At 35.9% G+C, this 15,855-nt stretch overlaps 2 protein-coding genes and 1 pseudogene across 3 annotated transcripts; all 3 read left to right on the forward strand.

Annotated features, from left to right (window-relative positions):
• The first annotated feature begins 573 nt into the window (after positions 1-573).
• LOC143545504 (mitogen-activated protein kinase kinase kinase 1-like) lies at positions 574-4,108 on the forward strand. Of its 2 annotated transcripts, XM_077037385.1 has the most exons (8): positions 574-1,339; positions 1,759-1,843; positions 1,920-1,982; positions 2,088-2,245; positions 2,342-2,414; positions 2,480-2,539; positions 2,628-2,738; positions 2,837-4,108. In XM_077037385.1, exons 1-7 carry the CDS (start codon positions 645-647, stop codon positions 2,652-2,654), a joined length of 1,161 nt encoding a protein of 386 aa, XP_076893500.1. In that variant the 5' UTR covers positions 574-644; the 3' UTR covers positions 2,655-2,738; positions 2,837-4,108. The 2 variants fall into 2 exon arrangements, with proteins under 2 accessions (XP_076893500.1, XP_076893499.1); XM_077037384.1 differs by having other exon boundaries at positions 2,480-2,738.
• A 1,034-nt stretch (positions 4,109-5,142) lies between these two features.
• On the forward strand, positions 5,143-6,762 carry LOC143545477 (large ribosomal subunit protein uL18c-like). The gene is made up of 3 exons (XM_077037368.1): positions 5,143-5,366; positions 6,239-6,400; positions 6,509-6,762. The coding sequence occupies exons 1-3, from the start codon at positions 5,166-5,168 to the stop codon at positions 6,656-6,658; spliced, it is 513 nt and encodes a 170-aa protein (XP_076893483.1). The 5' UTR covers positions 5,143-5,165; the 3' UTR covers positions 6,659-6,762.
• Positions 6,763-10,093: 3,331 nt separating this feature from the next.
• On the forward strand, positions 10,094-14,756 carry LOC143545469 (disease resistance protein RPV1-like; annotated as a pseudogene).
• Positions 14,757-15,855: the final 1,099 nt, after the last annotated feature.

The following is a 15,855-nucleotide window of genomic DNA, read 5'->3' on the forward strand; positions in this document are numbered from 1 at the left end:
AATACGCTTACATGCTTTCATTATTCACATAGATGAACACATCAGTCTCACTCTATAGGTTCTGCTGGTTTTATTTGTGTTCGTAAACCGTCGATGAACACATTGATTTCCTTAATGAACGAACATGAACATAAAATCATCAATTTCGGTAAATGTTCGTGAACACATTATATCCTTTCACACACGAACACAAACAAGATTTTGTTCGTGTTTGTCCGGTTCATTTACAACTCTATCTAACTGAGCTAATATATTTTGCTTATGATAAAGTATTGTTTATAGCTAAGTTAGATAACAAATCCAAAGTTTTTAACAAATCCAAAGTTTCAACATATAAATTGAAGGGATGGTGACGTGGCCATGTATTTGACCATATAAATACAGTTAACATGTATTTAAGGTAAACAGTTAACAGTTAGCCACCACTTGGTAAGTTTTATAATCTTCATCATTGACTTAGATTTTTCACACGACAACACAAGTCAACCCCAAAATGGACGTCTCATCTCATTTCCAGCAGTCTCTTCTGACCACTCACATTTCACACAACCATCCTCCATTGCACACATAAACCTTCACCTTCACCTTCACCTTCACCTTCACCTTCATACATACATACATGCAACCACACTAACAATAACAACATGTCTTCAAGTTCCAGGCATAAACGATCAGTGGCGAAGCTTGACCGAAAAAACGCAGCCAAGAACATCGGATATGATGCCTCTGTATCATCATCACACAGAACTCGTTCACTTGATAGCTCTCTGATATCTGATCAAACCAGTTTCAGAATTGAAGGTAATATTGATGGAGAATTTGACTTGATTTGCCGCTCTTTAGGACTTTCTGGACCCGAAGCTTTTGCGATTCCAGCGGCCGACTGGGAAGCTCGTAAATCTTACTCTCCTACGAATAATAATAATGTTTTAAGGTCAGTAAGATCAGAAGAGGTTAAGGTTAAGAAAAGTGATGATGAGGCTAGCTTATGTGGAGTTAGTGGGAAGAGTTATGTGACTTGTCAAAGTGGGATCAAGGGTGTTCGGCCTCCGGTGCTTGCTACTCCACCGGTTGTCTTACCCGTGGTGGTGGATGATACTATCGGTTCGAATTGGGGATTTGCTAGTATGGTGGAAGAAGTTACTGTTTTATCTGGACCGGATGCGAATTTAAGTGAAGATGTGGTTGAGGATGATGAGGATAAGTTGTCTTCAAATGCGCCAACTGAAGTTGGTTCGCTTTCGCCTAATGGACCGTTGAAGTGTAGTATTACGAACTGGCAGAAGGGGGACTTTCTTGGAAGGGGGTCGTATGGAACGGTTTATGAAGGCTTCACCGGGTAAGTTATTTGATTTTTCGTTGCGGTTGTAGATCTTATGCAATTGTTGTTAAACTTCCTTGAAGCTGCATATGCATTTGTCTTACATGAAGAAACTTTTAACTAGTAGAATGATCAAAAAGCTTTTAACTTTATAACTTTAAGAGAGAAAAGAAAGTCATTCACATTCAGACATTCAGTTGTTACATATTGTTAGGTGGTTATTAATACTACTGTAAGAAGGTTTTTAGGATGTGACTTGTCGACCATCTCTTTCGGTTCGACTTGTTGAAATACTTAAATAAATGTGGTGCTTTCTTATATGTAAACTAAGAATCAATTCTGTTTTCATGCTGCACTGTTCTACAACATGCCAAGGAGATCAAGAACTGTTGATATGGGAATTGTTTGTTGCATATGACATAGATGTTTGTTTGCAGACACGGGTTGTTCTTTGCTGTTAAGGAGGTTTCTCTGCTCGAGGAAGGAAGCCAAGGAAAGCAGAGCATTGTTCAACTTGAACATGTGTTTTATGGACTGTTATTTTGATCAAGTTGTTGCTGCATACTAATGTATTCTTGTTTTTTATTTACTGTTTTAGGAGATTTCACTATTAAGCCAATTCCAACACGAGAACATAGTTCGGCATCTTGGCACTGATACAGTATGTATTTGGACTTTGTCAGCAAAACAAGTGTCCACTTGCTTATTTTCTTTATCTACGATACGTGCTGACTTTTGTTTAAGATATGGTGTTTTACTGTTTTAGGGTGATGGCAAACTATACATTTTCCTTGAGCTAGTAACTAAAGGTTCACTAGCAAGTCTTTATCATAAGTATCACCTTGGAGATTCCCGAGTGTCTGTATACACTAGGCAGATTCTAGGCGGCTTAAATTACCTTCATGAGCGTAATGTCGTTCATAGGTAAATGTTGTACTTTGAAGTTTGAACATAACTATAAATTTATTATTTAACAGTTTTGATTTGTATTCTCATTTGAGCATTTCATAATCATCCTAGAGATATTAAATGTGCAAATATATTGGTTGATGCAAGCGGATCGGTGAAGCTTGCAGATTTTGGGCTGGCAAAGGTAACAGACGCACATTTTTTTCCTCATTTGTTCAACTGATTAATTATTTTAGTTTATGATCGCAGGCGACAAAATTGAATGATATTAAATCTTGCAAAGGAACTCCATATTGGATGGCACCAGAGGTTTCTTTAATATCTCAGTTTTATAATTTATCAGAAGGGATTATGTTCGATAATATTATCGCTTGACAATCTATTATTGGGCCATCAGGTTGTTAATCGAAAGAATAACGGGTAAGGACTTGCAGCTGATATATGGAGCCTCGGATGCACGGTTTTGGAGATGCTAACAAGCAAAATTCCATATTCTCACTTGGAAGGGGTTTGTTCTTAATTTATATTTAAAAATCTTTAATATTTTATGTCATTAGGTTATATTGTTGTTGTAATGAAAACATGAATGATGTTTTGATTTGACAGATGCAAGCTTTGTTCAGAATTGGTAGGGGTGAACTCCCGCCTATTCCTGAAACATTATCGTTAGAGGCACAGGATTTTATTCGCAAGTGTTTACAAGTCAGCCAAAACAATAGACCGACCGCTGCTGAACTATTGATGCACCCTTTTGTCAAGGACCAAAGTTTATAAATCAAACAATAAAAGCACAAATTGTTGATAACATTTTGTTTGTATCAAACTGACAAACGCGCTGGAGTTGAAGATTGATTGTATTCAGATTGTAGCGGTTTGCTGGTTTGCAGGTGTGAGAACTGTGAAGACTTGTATTACTTGAGTTAAGAGCTGGCCCGTGTCGTCCATTCACGCGTCGACTGGTTTGCAGGTGTTGGATAATGTGTTGAAATCGGTGTTTGTAGAGTGAAGTTTCATACATCGGCACAAGTTCTAAAACATGCTATCTAGTATTACTTGAATTCAAAGTCGATATCAGGATTCGTGTATTGTTCAAATATCAGGATTTGAGTTTACAGCTGATGTATTGTTTAATGATTTTAATGAAATAGCCTTTTTCCAGGTTGATTCTGTTTTCGTGTAGCTGAGCCAAACGCATAGCGTCCTCCAAGGCCGTCGGCTGATGAACAAGTACCGATTGCTTTATGTCATCCCTAAGTCCGGATATGAAGCATCGGACAAGGAAAGCCGGTGGCAAAATCATTGCACGATTAGACACTTGTTCGAACCGACCTCTGTATTCTGCCACCGTCGATGTTTGTTGCAGTTTAGCGAGGATCCCTTCCGGTTCTTCCAATTCACGAGCCATAAATCGTTGGATTAGGGATTCCGTAAAATTTTCCCACCCTGCAAGTTTATAATTCCTCTGCATCCAATCATACCAATCGCACGCACCACCGTCGAAATAGAACGAGGCTATTGTGAGTCTATCGGAGTCAGGTATGGAGTAAAAATCAAAGTAACGATTCGCTTGTGCAACCCAACGCTCCGGATGCTCGCCTGCAAAACGAGAAAGGTAAATGGGAGCAGGCTTATGGCGAGAACCACCAGAAGAAGATTCAGTGTTGAACGACGGTGTGCGAGGACCCATGTTAGCTAAAACCATATTCAACATCTTCTTTTGTTCTTCCAGGGAAGTTGATATCGAATCCAAATCCGATCGTAGGCTCGCTTGATTCGCCTGCATCTGTTGTTGAGACTCATGCAGGGATTTCAGGCTTTCATCAATGATTTTCGAGCGAGTTCCATCAGCCATCGTATCGTTGCGGATGGACAATGCAAGCACCAATGTAATGATCAGAGATAATAATCTTATTAGAACCAAATTTGATGACAAGAGAAAACACAATTTACATAACAGAATTCATCATGACCTCACACACACACCCAATGAAAATTTTAACTTCAACCCACAAACCCATTCAGATATTCATTACCACCCATTTAAATAAACACAAGTTTCACAAGTGTGCATGCATTACAACCAACCGATATGAATGATAATGCAATCTCAATCCTCTAATCTAGGGGGTTGCAAATGGCCCGAGCTGGTTCGTGAGTTACTTGAGATTGGCTTGTTAAAAGTTTGATTTTGACCGAGCTTCAATGAGCTTGATTCTTAAAATAAGCTTGTTTAGGCTTGCGAACATAAATAAGCCTATTATATAATTAGACATGAATAAGTATATAACTTCAACCCTCTAACCTGGGGGTGAAAACGAGCCGAGCTAATTTGTAAGCTACTCAAGATTAGCTCGTTAAAAGCTTGAATCAAGCCGAGCCAAAACAAGCTTGAGCCCGAGCTCGAACCTTAAAAATAAACTTGTTTATGCTCGCGAATCTAAACATTAAACAAGCGTATTATTTATATAAATTTTATTTAATATATCAAATATATGTTTTTATATAATAATATATATTATATGTAAAATTATCATAAAAATAATATAATTATGTATTATGTTTAATATTAAAAAAATATAATTAAAAACTGTATAAATATAACTAAAAGTGTATCTAAATTAACTGCTAAACAATAAACGAGGGAAGCTTGCGAGCTTGAAAAAACATAGCCAACCTTGAGCTTTAGAAAAGAAGCTTAAAACGAAGCCAGCTTACGCTCAAGCTCTAGCAGGTCAAAACGAATCGAACTTGATCCTAGTTGAGCTCAGACTTGTTTACACAAAAACTAGTTTTACAAATTGATTGAAAAACAATAAAGTAAAGGGACATTATGTGTAAAAGCCAAAAAGATAACTATCTGCTCAATAAAACGTTATCTTCAGTTACGGTATATGCATAAACAACAGAACAGGTGTGTGAGATAAGCACAGCAACGATGTCATCAATTTCGGTATCATTTCTACACAGCACTTGCTCCTACTCAAACCTTCATCAGCACCATAAGCTGTTGGTTCAACCGCCGTTGATTTCATCATCACCGTTGTCTCACCGGAGAACAACCTCTGTGGTGGTACAAGCGTCCGCCAAAACTCGTCAAGATAACAGGAAAGCTCGTCACGCTCGTATTCGTAAGAAGGTGATTCTTATCAACTATCTAACCCTAGCTCTCTTCACTGTTTACACTTTCCCCAATTTTATGCGGTTTAATTTATATACTAATTACCTGATATCTAGCAATTGAAGCATTTTATTTGTATGAATTTTGCACACTGAATTTTCTTCTACCGTTTATGGTATTGTTCAATCACATTACAGGATGGAGTAATTCAAGGGAGTTTATGGATCATGATTTACTGAATTGGCTCGAACTTAAACGAGCTGAGCTCGAGCTTAGCTTGTTAAAAGCGCGAGCCATCTTGTGGCTTGTCGAGCCGACTTGTTAATTTTTTTTGTGGTTTTTTTTTAACAAATATTGATTGATGTATAAATTGCAAAAAAGTAATTTTTTTAACATATATTTGATGCAAAATTAATAAAAAAGAGAGTTTGTAACATTATATATGTATTATCGCCGTTAAAAACATCGTATGTCTTATTTATTATTTTCAATGTTGAGAGGCATACTATGTTTTATTTTTTATACTTTTATTTATTGTTATTATTATAAATATTAATTTATGATATGGGTGTGTATATATATATATATTATAATTATATTTATTTTTTATACTTCTGTTTGTTGTTGTATATATATGTATATATATCAAAATGTGGAGTTAAATCCCACCGAGCCACAAGCCAAGCCAACCCTGGCTTGGGCTCGGGCTAAGCTTGTTTAGATACAGGCTTTTTTCTAGCTGAACTTTTTCGATTCGAGTTTTTTTACAAGCGAGTCGTGAACTTTTTGAACAATCCTAATTTACCCTCAAGTCTTAGCCTAATTACTCATTGTGCAGTACCATATGTAAATTAGTGTTGTATAAAGTTTTGTGGATTCATATGTTGTAGGTTGAGGGGACACCAGAAAGGCCAAGATTGTGTGTCTTTCGGTCCAACAAGCATCTGTATGTCCAGGTGATTGATGATACTAAAATGCATACTCTTGCATCAGCTTCCACGATGCAGAAACCGCTCTCTGAGGAGTTTGATTTCACCTCTGGTCCCACAATTGTAAGTAGCCTTTCAAATGTTTGATCAATTTGCGGAGAATATAAACTAGTAATATTAATAATAGGTGCATGCATAAGGTATAACTTTATGACGAGTTTTTGGTGTCAGGATGTAGCTAAGAAAATTGGGGAAGCGATTGCGAAGTCATGCATAGAAAAAGGGATCACAGCCGTGGCCTTTGATCGAGGTGGTTATCCTTATCATGGACGGATTCAGGCACTTGCTGATTCAGCTCGAGAACATGGTCTTCAGTTCTAGTAATCTTTTCTTCTTTTTCTTGTATTTCAAGAATATTTGTTTCCTAACAAGATTTATTACTGAAATATGCCAAAGCTGCATATTTTTGTTAGTTTCCCAATTTGTGTTTTGTGTACTGAAACATGCCCTGATCAATGATTGATTGGATCCTGGTTATGTTATGTTATTATATAACCCTTTACGAGTAAAAGTTATTAAAACAATTATTTCTTTCTCAAATGACTCATTTAACCGAAACCCACTTTAGTAAAAACCTGTTTAGACACCAACTGGTTTTTTCGACCCACCCAGTCATCCTACCTTCACCTATTTTAATCAGAACTTGTTTTAATCCCAACCTATTTTGCCAATTTTAAAGGCCAAAAAGGAAACATTGGAGGTGTTACGTGCACCCGATGTATTCTCTATACTAATATATATCATCACTAGTTGTGTCAACAAGCCGATTACTAGCTCGAGCTCGGCTTGTTTAACTTACAATAGAGCAAACTCGAGTTCAGTGCGTGAGTCGTTTTTCAAGCTTGAATTGGCTCGTTTATTATATACTAATAATTTATGTATGATTATAATTACTTTTAATGTAATTTAATTATAATTTTATAACATTAGTATATGTTATTTAGTTATTTTTATCATAAGTGTATACGTAATACTATTTGTTATATGAATATATAATTAAGATATTCAATAAAAATTATATAATTAATAGGCTCATTTAGCATTGCGAGCCATCTTGAGCTCGATAAATGAAAGTTCGGGTTTGTTTATTAAGCAAGCTTGTTCTTAGGCTCAAGCTCAGACTCGAACTCGTTTAAGCATGGCTTAATATGAGATTTTAGCGAGCCAGTCTCAAGTAGCTTACGTGTCGCTTGGCTCGTTTACACCCCTCATCATCATCAACTTTGGCATTAGAGTTGCTTACGAGTTGGTATTAGAGTTCCCCGTTTAAGTCAAACCCTGTTCATTCATGAAACTTCTTCACTTATAACAATAACATCGTAAGATATTTTTGTTATGTAAGATGATACTCTAATACCTTTTGGTACAATAATTATGTATTTAATCATCATCTATTATTCGTCCATGTCATCGTTCACATGATAAGATCAAATTTACAATCATCTAAAACTATCAAAGTACTTTGTCTAAAAAAGTGGGGGCTAGAAACTACACATTCTCTAGTGTTGCCTCAAAGATATAGGTATTAGTGAACAAACATTTGCCAAATGGACAGATGATTCACGAAGTGGCATGTGTGCATTCACTGGGTTTGGCGCAAGTGCACTTGCGCCTGTAGAAATATAAGTTACGTTGTTACATATTACACTAAAGAGAGAACGAATCGAAAACGAATAACCAAACAATTTACATATTATTGAGAATGTGAAATGATTACAAGAAACAAATACGAAATTGACTGAAATTAAGAACTAACCTGATCATACAAAGTTTCATATTCAGTCCCTCATGCTTCACTAACTGATCATTAGCATCCAAAACATTTGTTTAACTAAACGCCTCCTCCCATACTTGTAGCATATAAACTTCCATGATTGTAGACCTCCGTAAATGATTTAAGACATTCGTAAATGCTCAAGTTTCACTTTGACTTTTATAGTTTTATCAATTGACTATTGTTGACCGATGCATTCTACTATTATAATGGTCATGATGCACAATTGTAATTGCATAATTCATTTTTACATTAAACCATATAAAATAAGACGTTCATTGTCATGGCAGATGTATTGTTGCATCAACATTTTAAAAATCCCATCATAGTTTGAAAAAATAAATTAATTAACAATGTTATACACGTATTAAAGAGAATAAAATTCTTGATTTTATGATATGACTAAAAGTATTAATACGAACAAATAGATCCACTAAACTCCCACATGTATCATATAAGGTATGGGAGGTGGTACGAGTACAAAACCTTACCCATGGGCCATGTCCCATGAGATATATGAGATATAGTGACTCTTCCCAATACAACGAGACGAAAAAAGACCATTTTGTTTGCATACAACATCACCATTTTCAAAGCTATTAACTCCAGTCATTTTGCGACTAGATCTTAATTAATAAAGGACATGTTTAATAAAAAGTAAAAAGGAAAAAAACATCTTTCATGAGAATTCAACAATAATTCTTGTTTGAAAGGATAACGGTACAAAGTTGCGTCAACTTATGCAAATTTATGAATGTAAACAAACCGAACGTTCAGCGAACCGTTCGTGGGAAGTTCGTTTACGACCGTTCGTTTAATAAATGAACGAACACAAAGAAATTTTGTTTGTATAGTTAAATGAACGAACATGAACAGAAGTTGCGTTCGTTCATTTGTATTCGTGAACACTCGGTAATGTATTCATTTATGTGCGAAAGCCGAAAGGCGAACGATAAGAACTGTAAACACACAAAATAACAAACCGCCGCAATGCGCTATTAGCAAAACTTGTTACAATATAAAATGAAATCTCGGAAACAAGTGAATGATTACAACCCGAATCTACCAATATTTATCAAAGAGTGAATTGCAATTATGGTCTCTGTGGTGAAACTCAAAACGCATGTTTCAATCTCGTGGTGGCATTTTCAATCCCTTGGTAATTAGGTAGACCACGTCTAGTTGTGTCAATTTGTCAGGTTAAGTTATGTGAATCATCATAACAAAACTAATATGTCAAGTAATTATTTATCAAAATTAGTTAATGAACTACGTCTTTGTCGTTATCCATGAATTACAAGTTATAATTATACAGTTCATTGCATTACATGAACTTGAAGTATAGTCACACTTTTCTCATATTGATTTTACAAGTTACAATTAAACTGTTTTCAAAAAATATTTTCACAATCAAATCTTTTAAACTGTTTGACATTGTTTGTCCGCCTTTGTATAATTAGATAAAATAAAACATGAGTTTGAATGACACTTTCCATTTCCATTAATTCCTTATGGAGATGACCTTACTTACCCGTACTAGTTATAAATATTTATGCTTTCTAAATACTTGTTTTTTATTAGAAATCAATACAAAAGTTAGTATGATGCTAATATAATAAAAATGAAAAAGGAAGTTGTATGCATGCATTGACTTTCACCTCGAAAGGCATTCAATTCGTCTAATGCGATAGCATTTTTGTAATTATGATAACTAGTTAGACTATTCAGCTTCAGCAAATCTACACTATAACAAAATTGTACTAGAGTAATAATCATCATGCTTTGATTTTTTTCTTTTAAATACGGCCGCAACATCTACGTTCTGAATTTATAAAATAAAGGCATCACAAACTCATATACATTTTCTAAATCTATAGAATGAAGAGTTGAAAACTGGATATATTTTATAATTTGTATTTTATATTATTTAGATGATGAGTTGGGGAAGAAATGAACCACCAACGACTTTTCGGTGGTTTCTTCAGCGAAGATTCGAAATTCCATTAAACCGTAAAGTTGACTTTTTTCGAAGGTTGAAATCACGATTATGAAGGTGCAGATCGGTTAATATATATAGCTATGGCACTCGATCTTATCTAAAGACACAACCTTCTTCATCAATGGCTACTGGTTTCAGTTATGATGTTTTCTTAAGTTTTCGAGGTGAAGATACCCGTACCGACCACCTCTACGCGGCCCTAAAGCAAGCAGGAGTCCGCACTTTCAGGGATGACGATGCCATGGACCGAGGAAGACTGCTAGGCCCAGAGCTCTAAAAGGCTATCCATCAGTCCGCAATTTCTGTCATCGTCTTCTCAAGAAACTACGCATCTTCCAAGTGGTGCCTGGACGAGGTCTTGACGATCATTCAAGAACAGGAGAGGATGTCCTCTAAACATGAAGTCGTTCCTGTGTTCTACAAAGTGGATCCATCTGATGATATGATTGAGGCGGAAACAGATCATCAGAAGAAGATTGAATGGGTATAAAAGGCGAAGGCGTGGAGGGATGCTCTTAAAAAAGCGGGTAGCTTGACAGGAATGGTACAAACAGCAAACGGGTATGCGTGCTTCCTCTTATTAGGTCTGTCAAAATAGACGGGTCAGGTCATGAGTCAGGAACCTTTGTGTTTTTGTAATAGATTCGGGTCAAAAACGAGGTCCGGTCAAAACAGGTTCATGTCAAACAGGTTTTGACCAAAATAGATTCGGGTCAACATTTGTGGATTTAATAAAATCATCAAAAATATAATCAGAGTGTTTTTTTTTTTTTTTTAAATAAAACTTCTATGAAGAATCTGGATTAGTTGAGTCTAATTTGGAAATTCAGCAGTTTATCCAATTATCCAAACTCATATTTGAAGAAATTATAACTTTAAACTTTTAGCAACAAGAAAGTCAAGTATTGAGCATGGTTTGACTGTTTAATTTCAAAGGAGCCATTATAGTTGTACACTTTTCTGAAATTTCAAAGCAACTGTTGCCCTATATGTTTCATTCAGAAACCTCTATACCAAAGGTATCCAATTTTATCATTTTCATCTAAGCTGCAACAAAGTTTTAAGCATTCTGTATATTTGTTGTTTTGAAAACCACCATGATAAGTCGAACCTAGCTACTAACCAGCTCGAGTCCATTTTCTATAAAGTCAAAGAAATACAAAAATAAAATCCTCTCATTAGGATGTTGTTGGATTACAAAAAATTTAATTAATAACAAGAACAAATGTCAGTGCTATAAGAAAGAAAAAACTGTTGAGCATAATTGTGTGAATCGAATTAAACAACTGAAAGAATATCGTGTATATGCAAAGCAAATTTTATAAGACACACTGGAACTTGATCTTTGCAGACACGAGGCCAAATTCATAGCTAATATAGTAAGTGCTATAAGAAAGAAACTCAACTACAAGCTTTTGTACATTGAGGACAAGCTAGTTGGACTTAAGGACAATGTTGCCGAGATCGAATCATGGATACAGGATCCATCACCTGATTCAGTTTTCCTCCTTATTCACGGGATGGGAGGCATTGGGAAAACGACCGTATCGAAATGCATCTATAACTCAAACTACCACGAGTATGATGGCGTTTGTTTTCTCGCAAACGTTCAGGAAACATCAAATCAGCCCAATGGATTAGTACATTTGCAAAGTCAGCTTCTCTCCACGATATTAAGAAGTGACAAAGAAGTAATATGGAATATTGATGAGGGAATAGTTAAGGTTACAAAAGCCTTACGCAATAAAAAGGTACTTCTCGTCCTAGATGATATCTCAACAAGGCAACAAATAACAGCACTACTTGGGTCACAACAATTTTATCACGGAAGTAAAGTGATCATTACATCAAGGAACAAAGGACTGTTAACTGAACTTAAAATGCAACCAAAGGCCATACTATAGAAGTGTTAGGTCCCAATGCCTCTAATAAGCTCTTTAGTTTGTATGCCTTTCATAGAGATCACCCTGTTGAACCCTACATTGCCCATTCAGAGATTGTAGTTGATCGTTGTGGAGGACATCCTTTGGCTCTTAAAGTATTGGGTTCTTCTCTAAATGGAAAGACCATCGATGTGTGGGAAGATTCAATGCGCAAACTAGAAGCAATTCCTAATCCTGAGATGCAAAACCTTTTGCAATTGAGCTATAACACGCTTGAAGATACCAACGATAAAGATTTGTTCCTACACATTGCTTGTTTTTTTACGGGTCAGAAAAAAGAATTCATTGTGAAGTTGTTAGCCGAATGCGATCTGTACCCTGTAGTTGGGATCCAGAATCTAAAGGATCGTTGTCTACTATACATTGAAAATGACAGAGTGATGATGCATCAGTTAATCAAGGAGATGGGTCAAGAAATTGTTCGCCAAGAATCACCTAAGTATCCCGGGAAACGAAGTAGATTGTGGCACCATTAAGATTCTTTTAATGTGCTGAAAGAAAATGCAGTAAGCATTCAAATCCAATTTCTTATATTCTTATAACTATACTTAATTTTTTGTGCATGTTAATCCCTAACTTACCTTTTTAAATATTTTAATTAGGGTACAAACAAGGTAGAGGGACTTGCCCTTGATATGAGAAGGATTAATGGAATTAATTTAACTTCAATTGTAAAGATGGACAATGGAAGAAAACACAGTTATGAAGATTTTAGTGGTCTAAAGAAAGAAAACTTCAATGTGGGAGCAATAGAAAAGATGAAGAATCTAATGCTACTACAACTCGACTATGCCACCTTTTCTGGAAGCTACAAGAAGTTGCCTAAAAATTTACGATTTCTCCGTTGGCATGGGTTTACTTTAAAATCATACCACGTGATGTACCTTTGCACAAGTTGGTAGTTCTTGACTTAAGTTATAGCAAACTAAAACAAGTCTGGGACGGGTTCAAGGTATAAATTTCCAGTTCCATATTTTAATTTCCCAGTTGATTGCTAGTTATGAATGTTATTTTGTCACATGGATCAATATAAAAGTTATTAATATATCTTGTTCTTCATGTGACATGTCACAGGAGATTGGATCCTTAAAAATCCTTAATCTGAGTTTCTCTGTGGAGCTTATTAAAACCCCTAATTTTGGTGGAATCCCTAGCTTGGAGAATTTGCTCCTTGAAGGATCCTTAAGTTTGACTCAAGTTTGTGAATCCATAGGGTACCTTCAAAGACTAGTGCTGTTGGATGTAAGTGGCTGCAGAAGTTTGAAAGACATCCCATGCTTACCAAGATCTCTCGAAACACTTCAAATGTATGGGTGCTCAAACCTTGGAGGTCTAGGACAAGTTGCATGCTTGGGTTCATGTTCTCTTTTAGTAGATATTGACGTTTCAGATTGCAATCTCTTTGATAATTCTTTCCCAAAGGATTTGAGTAACCTCTTCTCATTGAAGTACTTACATATAAGCAGAAATAAAATAACTTCATTACAATGGTGTGTTAAAAGTTTACCAAGTCTTGAAAAACTCAAAGCCTGGGGGTGTTCACATCTTCAATCAGCTCTAGATCTCCCAAAATCCGTAACATACCTAGATACCTCTAAGAATATGTCCTTGGAAATAGTGCAACCACCACCAAATCCCTTAAGCTTAATGTCCATTAGACATTGCAAAAAATTGTGTGCGGTGGACGGTTGTTTTAAGCTTGAGTCAATAAAAAAGGTTGACAAGAAAGTTATAAGATATCTTGGCTTAGAATCAATTTTAAAAAATGTATATACAGAAGATGAGTCCATCAAGGTCCTCTTTCTCAATCTCTTAGTCTTTGTTTGTTGTGTTCTTTTAGGTGCTAATGTTAAGAAATGGCATGTACAGGTATCATATGAGTTTGGTATATTTAGTACCTACGTTTTAAGGAAAACACTTCCATGTTTTAGTTATAAAGAAATTGGATCAAGGATATCATTTAGAGTCCCTTCACATCCTAATGGTTCAAGAATAAGGGGTCTGAATGTGTGTTTCATGTCAACTTCACACTTTGGAAGTTCAGAAATTAACTATGTTGAGGTTAATAATAAGACCAAGGTCTTGGTATGGAAATACGCTCCTACAATATATAATGTAAGATGTGTTTGGTTAAGTCTTTGGCGAACCGGCAATCTACTGGATGTTGGGGACGAAATTGCTATAAGCATCAAGATGTTGGAGAGTGATAGTGATGATGTAGTAGTAGTAGAGGAGTGTTGTGTGAACCTGGTGTACGACGACGACAACAACAACGACGACGACGATGATGACGACGACGATGACGGCGACGATGATGATGATGAAATGGATGACACCCCTGTTGTCTTATTCAATCACATTTCATGGAGTGACAGAATGCGAATAGAGGTATCAAATTACGTTCATAGTGGGAAAACATATTGCTTTACGGTTTATCATCAACCTTATGGTAAGCTTTTAAGTTCTCTTTAGCCAATTTTAGCAGGATTGCCGAGATAACCCTACTAATTCTTCGTATGTGAAAATGTTTGTTGTTAGGATTAGCATCAATTGTGGACTGGTGGGGCCTAAAGGAGGACTGGACGGACAGAAGTATATATGCAGGGTATGTTTTGTTACAATTCCCTTCATAAATCTACACGATTATATTTGTTTGTTTACCTTGTTTCGATGTGCAAATGCAGCTATTCAGTTGAGATATGAAGAATACAACATTAACCATTGTTGATTGGTATCTTATAACCTCGATAACTGATTCTTGATTAGATTCTTGTATTTTAATCATTTAAGTGTTTGTTTAGGAATTATGGTACTTCTTGCATGCTTATGATTTCAGGTTCTAGCATGTTAAAGTCTTAATTTGGAGCTAATATGGTGATGTTTAAGTAAGGCCCGAGAAGTGGGAAGCATAAAGATGTATGGTGTAGAAGGATTTCGGAAGAGCTAGCTTGGATGAAAAACCTGATGCCATAGAAAAAACTGAAGAAAGACGGGCCGGCAGGAAAGAGTTCATATATAAAACGAACATATCTCGGGATAGAAATAAGTCATGGGAACATAATATATGAATTTTGGGTGTTTTGGCAAGAGGAATCCAGATGCGGACTTTTGAAATGTAAAAAGCAAATTTTGGCATAGCCGACACCACACCGTATGGCGTGTATGGACGTTCTCTTTTCGCTTTGGACAGTTAGATGTGGCGTCTCACACCAGAAGTGGCGTCCTCGACGCAAAAACTAGCATCCCCAACGCCGGATGTAGCTTTGGTGAACGGATCTAGCCGCTTAAATAAAGGATAAGTAAGGTTTCGCCTCCTTTCGGTTCATATTTGGTTTTAGGTTGATCTTGGAGCTTGGGATACCATTGGAGACTATTTTGTTGAGCTTAATTGAAGATCCAGAACTAAAACCAATGACTTGGAAGATGATCAACCATGAGAGGCTAATCCACCCCAGGTGTAGAGTCTAAGATTTTAGTAATTTTATTAATGTCAACTATTTGTACTAGTACTTATTTGTAATCATTTGACTATCTTCACTTGATGTTTCGTATTGTCATTTAATCATTAGGTTGAAGGTTAATTTGCACCATCGGTGTTTGTTTAAATGCTACAAGAATACTTGTTTGCGTAGGGTTTAGTATTTTGTTCTAAGGCTATTTTAGTATTTTGTTCTAAGGCTATTTTATATACAATTGTTAATTAGTGTGTGAAGAAATTTCTCTGTCAGCTGCGGTTGATTGATTGTTGATCAATTTATATATATATATAGAATGAAGAGTTGAAAACTGGTTATATTTTATA

This window comes from Bidens hawaiensis, unplaced genomic scaffold (assembly GCF_021521415.1).
Source record: "Bidens hawaiensis isolate Kalapana, Puna unplaced genomic scaffold, B.hawaiensis_p1.1 tig00013978_1, whole genome shotgun sequence".
Lineage (NCBI taxonomy): Eukaryota > Viridiplantae > Streptophyta > Magnoliopsida > Asterales > Asteraceae > Bidens > Bidens hawaiensis.

Coding starts and splice junctions, on each gene's coding strand:
- LOC143545504 (XM_077037384.1), top strand. CDS start 645: ATGTCTTCAAGTTCCAGGCATAAACGATCAGTGGCGAAGCTTGACCGA. Junction 1,844..1,919: donor GCATTGTTCAACTTGAACAT/GTGTTTTATGGA, acceptor TTACTGTTTTAG/GAGATTTCACTATTAAGCCA. Junction 1,983..2,087: donor GGCATCTTGGCACTGATACA/GTATGTATTTGG, acceptor TTACTGTTTTAG/GGTGATGGCAAACTATACAT.
- LOC143545477 (XM_077037368.1), top strand. CDS start 5,166: ATGTCATCAATTTCGGTATCATTTCTACACAGCACTTGCTCCTACTCA. Junction 5,367..6,238: donor ACGCTCGTATTCGTAAGAAG/GTGATTCTTATC, acceptor CATATGTTGTAG/GTTGAGGGGACACCAGAAAG. Junction 6,401..6,508: donor TCACCTCTGGTCCCACAATT/GTAAGTAGCCTT, acceptor TTTTGGTGTCAG/GATGTAGCTAAGAAAATTGG.